Here is a 5,936-nt window from a genome sequence, read left to right as displayed (position 1 = left end):
ATCCAAGACAGGACAGTGAATCAGAAAACATTATAAATTGTTTGTGTATGGATTGCTGTTGAATGTATTCCTAGACTGTGAGTATTGCCGTGAACTCGGCTGTGGATATAGAGCTATTGTCTGGTAATCGGGAAGACATAGTTTTAGTTCCAATTGCAGTGGCACTAGCCACATTGTCACCATCCTTGGACTCGTCAGTGAAAATAGAACGGTGAGAATCATATTTGCTCCTTTACTGTATATTACCCTGTTGATATTGTAACTCATTCGTTTCTGATTTTTATTTAGAGTTAGGTCAGTTGTTGGTCAGACCAATTGCAATTGAGGAGTTGACAAACGTCTGTATGGAGATACAGTATCCAGTTCTATGCTAGCAGCTGTAACATGAGATTCCATCCGAATCCCAAGAGGTGGTATCAGTTCTGGTTTCTTCTGAAATAGTTCTTCATACTGTGGATGAAAAGAAGAAATGCAAGTGATGCAGGTTTACCACTTCGGTGAAACCCACGAGCACGGGTATGGTGCTGACAAACCTAGAAACATAATCGGGGCGAACCGGGATTCAAACCCACAATCATAGGTTTCTGGCGTGCCCAAGGTACGCATCTCTGCACAGCGAATCGCGGCGCCCTAGACGACTGTGCCACCCGTGCCCCCTAAAGGCGCCAAGACATAGTCTCAGGCCTTGATGATGGATCGAATCTATTTTTTCTCGACAAACTCTTAAGGCTCCACCATATTCAATATGGAGCCGTAATCTAATGTTGAGCGCATATGAGATCTGTGTAAGTGGAGGAGGGTTGTCTAAATGTTTGTTTCTTTAAACGTACGCCGTGCCTTGGCGTTTATTATTTTGACACTATTGAGATTATGTTCTGTAGGATGTCGACGGAAATATCTTTCTGCCTTCTTCCTTATCTTCCTGAGATACTTTCAATCTGTATCAAACCAAGGTTTACGAATATGTGGAATTGCAGAGGATTAAGGATAGTTTCGTCAGCAATTTTATTCTGAGAGCACCTGAATAGGAGCAGGGATATTTATTAAAATACCAGTTGTCAAAATTTCCTCACATGATTTAAATAAAGGCCAATTAGAATTTAAAACACTTCATCTCGTTGAAGGTGGCTCATCAACTGGGTTGTTCGCAGTTCGCAGATGCAATACCCTATTTTGCATTGTAACATGTTATCCCGTCATTTTTTCAGGTGAACAATTGGCTAGCCTTTGCATGCGTTTGTGACGGATGCAATTGTTGTGGCAGGATACGCTCACCTTTTCGCCAACAACTGGTATCATCACTATTTGATAGTGTTTCATAGAAACAGAGTCATGCTACAGTCGGTACACTTTACTCTTTGAGAAGAAGCTTGTGCTTATGGAAATGAATTTTGGCGCAAATCTATATATACTATTGTAATTAATATTGTTTCTGTCATCAAAATGGCTTGCAGATTGTTAATATACGCCATGGATCATCTACATATACGGATGTGAGTATCTGGTATAGGATATAATGCCATTTGGCTTTGAAATTTTCATTTTGGGTGCGTTGTTCATTTGAACATTTCACCCAAACGCCACATTACACGTTTCACACGTGCAAATTATGGAAAACGTTCAGCCTCCACTTGGCTATATAGGGAAATTATCTGTCTACAAATTTGTAATATATTGTTTTGCAATTTTGCACGAATTTAAATATGCCACGACCTGACTCTGTAACACGCAAAATCGCTAAATTGCCGACTTCAAGCAGGAAAGTCTCACACATCTGTTTCCCGAACAATTTCACGTCGCACTGTACGATTTCAATATTAAAAGGGTAACGCTATTTTTCAGGACCCGGTTGTATCAAAGCCTCATTAACCAATGGCTACATTAAACCCTAATGATACATTAAATGCTTAATGCACCATTATTTAATGGCATCATTAAAATCGGTTGTATCAAACGTTTATTAGCATATTATTATCTAATGATGCCTTAATGTAAGTGTCTTCATTAACCTGTCATTAAATTCGGTGTTTCCCCTAAATATTTCCCACAATTCCTTGATGTAAACACGTACGCGTTACTTCCGGTCGTCTGTCAAAATGGCATCGTATCCACCTAAACCTAGGAATAGAAACAAGAATTTCGACAGCTCCGAAATTCAGCTTATTGCCGAGTTGGTGGAGAAACACATCTCCATACTTAACAGTAAGTTGTGTAGCACCGTCACCCACGAAAGAAAGAAGGCTATTTGGGCAGACATTACTTCCAAAGTTAACGCTCTCGGTGTTTGTCAGCGTACAACAAAAGAAATAAAAACAAAATGGACGAACATGCACCAGACGGCCAAAAGGGAATTCAGTAACAGACAGCTGGACATGAGGAAGACCGGGGGAGGGCCCTGTATTGCCCCACTTTCCACGACGAGTGAAAAGATAGTGGACATTTACAAGGAGTGTCCCAGTTTCACTGGACTCACGGGCATCGAATCGGACGATCTAGAGATGCAAATGGGTATGTCGGCTGCATTCAATAAAATATCGATACACAAACTGTTGTAAGTGTTAAAAAAGTACTTTACATGATACAACGAACTAGTAGCCTAATCAGCTGTTCATACACGTTGAACAAGGTTATGGGGAACCGGGTATTGCACATGATTTGATGATCATTAATCAAAAGGAAATGAAAAAAGAACATTTAACCAACCTTTTTGACAACACTTTCAATTAAATTGCCGCGTGTGATAAAATACACAGTGCATATTTACATTTGTAATGGTATTTCTCATCCGTTCTCCGACAGGCAGCCATTGTGGAAAGAGAAGGGGGGGCAACTCTCATTAACCCTATTCCAAACCAAGAAGTTCATGTTGTGTCTTTCGATGTTAAGTTCAAATCTTGACATTCTTCGTCTCTAAATGCAAATTTTATGTGAAGCATTTATACTTTTCATGAGAGAATTTTCTTATGACAACGAAAATTGGTTGAAAAAATATTTCACATTATAGCAGTCATTTTTCTGAAGGTGGCTGCAGACATAAAATAGGCCGTGTCATCACACAAATATATCATACAATTCTAATATATCATTTCCTTTGGTAATAAAACAAATGATAATAACCCTGGTGCCGTACCTCTCCCGTTTTAACAGTGTAAAAATATTAATTATATTATTAACTGATGTTCAATAAGTGTGCAAAAAACTTTATGTGTGTGCAGGTACGGAAGTCGCCGATGTAATTGGCTCTCCTTCGACATTACACCAGTTAGCACGGGCTTTAGAAGAAAATGTTTGCGATGTCCCTACTCAGGAAGCGTCTGTGCCCAGTTGTTCCAGCACACAGATCTACCCAGAAGAAGAACTGTCTGTCGACGCATCTGCATTACATGACGACATTAGTACTATCGAAGAGTATGTCCTGTTAATTAATACTGGAATCTTACTTCTTACAGCAATGCTAACAAACATGTAGTGCCAAGTCCTTTTCTCTACTCGCCCATCCCTTAGATTGAAACACTCATACTAATTTTGGCCTTTAACACACGCGTATATAGCGTAACATTCACTGTATATACACACGGAGACTCGCATGATCCAAAAACAATGTATTTTTTCAGGCCTTTGGTCCAGACTGGGGGGAAATCAAATCGTGTCACCAAGAGAAGGGTCAATCAGGAACACATCACCAGACTGCAGTATGAGGTTTTGCTTGAGCAGAAAAAGAAAGTCATTCAGCAAACCATTTACTTTGAGCTCATGAACAAGGAGCTCCGATTGGAGTTGGATAGCTTGATGCACCATGAATGAAAACGACATCCTCATGTTTGAAATGTTACTAAGAGTTCATTAAAAAATATACAATTAGATTGATAGTGTGCTACACAGTGTTGTGTTGTATATTGTATAGCTTCAGTTGAACGAACGGGAGATAACTAACAATGTCAATTCTAATAAATTGTTATCCATCTTCTACTTTATACTACATACAAGTAACCAAACACGTATCACTTCGGTAGATTGCTGGGTGCTCTTTACGTATGTAGCTGTCAATAACGATGAGTTGATGAGATAAGCCGATCAGTTAATACATGATTTCGACGAAATTTATGTAAACCATATTCAATAAAATTAATGTGATAGACTCATTGCTAAAGATACACAAAGAACCTTACATGCTCACCGTGAAGTCTTGGCGTTGTGCAACAAATTCAAACTCATTGTATCCGTGTAGCGTTTAGGTGTATTTTTTCTGAAGGGAAATGTGCACTGTGTACACTGGACAATATTTACGCAGTAATCTAAATTTTAGTTAAACAAAGCTCGGAAACTATATCCCTTTGATTCAACACGAAAAGACAAAAGTGCACGCAAAAGATTTTGGTTAAATATTTGTAAAAATTATATTTGCACACATTGGCAAATACATACTGCGAACACTGTCAACTATTTTCTTCAGTGACAACAGATGGTATCTCTGCATTCTTCTGTATAGTTGTATTAAAGCAGAGACAGTTTGATCATTTCAGTTAGTGAAATAGTGCCTTGTGATATAATCACGGATGCCCCATCCATCTTCGGGACCTGTATATTGCCCTTCAATGTTACTGTCGTCCTCTCCATCAACATCCAGCATGGGTTCACGAAGAATTATCGCCAGATTATGCAACACAGCACAAGCACCTGTGAAATATAGTATGATTGTTTAAAGGGTCCACAGTATTGTTATCATTCGATTTTTATGTTATATGAATGAGTGTATCCCACCGGTGTTAGCACTTATATATCGGTTATCTTCAAATGTATTTCATAGTTACAGTGTATATTATTATCTTAGTAAACTAACCAATGATGGTGCAAACTCTCTCTGGGCTCATCCTAATTTCACCGTGGAGAACATGGAAACGCCGTTTGAGCCACCCAAATGCTCTTTCTATGGTTGACCTTGTTCTTTTATGGGAAGAGTTGAATCGCTCTTGCTCGGGGCTAGATGGCTTTAGATACGGAGTCATCAAATACGGACGACATGCGTATCCACTGTCACCGAGAATAACGCCGTCTTGTAGAGTCGTATGGTGTGTTTCCAGGTGTTGCCGCACGTTACTCATCTTGAACACGTGGCTGTCATGCGTACTGCCTGGCCATCTCGCCACTAAGTTAGTAAATTTACCTACAGAACGAGACAAATGTGGTCAATGTTAATATAAGTCAATATTACCATCGAACTTGGTTCATAATGCAGCCACTGCAATATAGCTGAAACATTGCTGATCGCGGCGTTAAACAACAAATGCTGAAATCATATCATACTATAAAGATTTGTCTGATAGCTATTTCGTTTAACAACGTGAATGGTGTCAGGGTCGTAAACATATTGTCCTTGTGACTTTGAAGGGAGGACATTTATGCTCCATGCACAGGTTTAACAGTGACATTTGATTTGTTATTATAAAAAATTATTTAACACACCTTGGCTGTCACACACTGCTTGAACGTTGATCGAATGGTAGCCTTTCCTATTGACAAAGGCAGGTTCGTTGTCTGATGGTGCTTGTATCCGTACATGTGTCCCATCGATACATCCGATCACTCCAGGAAATCGAGATATATTGTAGAATTCCTTTCTAATGTCGCCTATATCCCTCTCGGACGGCCAGGTAATAAACTTGGGCACAAGAGACGCAATGGCAAGGGAAACTTTCCTCACAATTCGTGAGGCTGTTGATTTGTCTATCCCTATTGTGTCGCCAGTGATTTGTAGGAAACTTCCACTTGCAAAGAAACATAGGGCTACCAGAACCTGATAAAATGATTATACAGAGGCTAATGATAGGTTTGACAAATTTTCAAATATTTCCATAATACTTATATCCACTTTGTTATTTATTTGGCTGCGTTTTCATTATGTCTCACTAAGTAAAGTGTTAATTATTGATATAAGA

General features: G+C 39.2%; 1 protein-coding gene across 1 annotated transcript; it reads left to right on the top strand.

The window, feature by feature from the left end:
- Window positions 1-2,019: 2,019 nt before the first annotated feature.
- On the top strand, window positions 2,020-3,804 carry LOC139472478 (nuclear apoptosis-inducing factor 1-like). The gene is made up of 3 exons (XM_071254954.1): window positions 2,020-2,508; window positions 3,216-3,408; window positions 3,615-3,804. The coding sequence occupies exons 1-3, from the start codon at window positions 2,097-2,099 to the stop codon at window positions 3,802-3,804; spliced, it is 795 nt and encodes a 264-aa protein (XP_071111055.1). The 5' UTR covers window positions 2,020-2,096.
- Window positions 3,805-5,936: the final 2,132 nt, after the last annotated feature.

The sequence above is a fragment of the Haliotis cracherodii genome, unplaced genomic scaffold, assembly GCF_022045235.1.
Source record: "Haliotis cracherodii isolate W230 unplaced genomic scaffold, xgHalCrac1.p SCAF_24, whole genome shotgun sequence".
Classification (NCBI taxonomy): domain Eukaryota; kingdom Metazoa; phylum Mollusca; class Gastropoda; order Lepetellida; family Haliotidae; genus Haliotis; species Haliotis cracherodii.
This window is presented reverse-complemented; position numbering and strand designations above follow the sequence as displayed.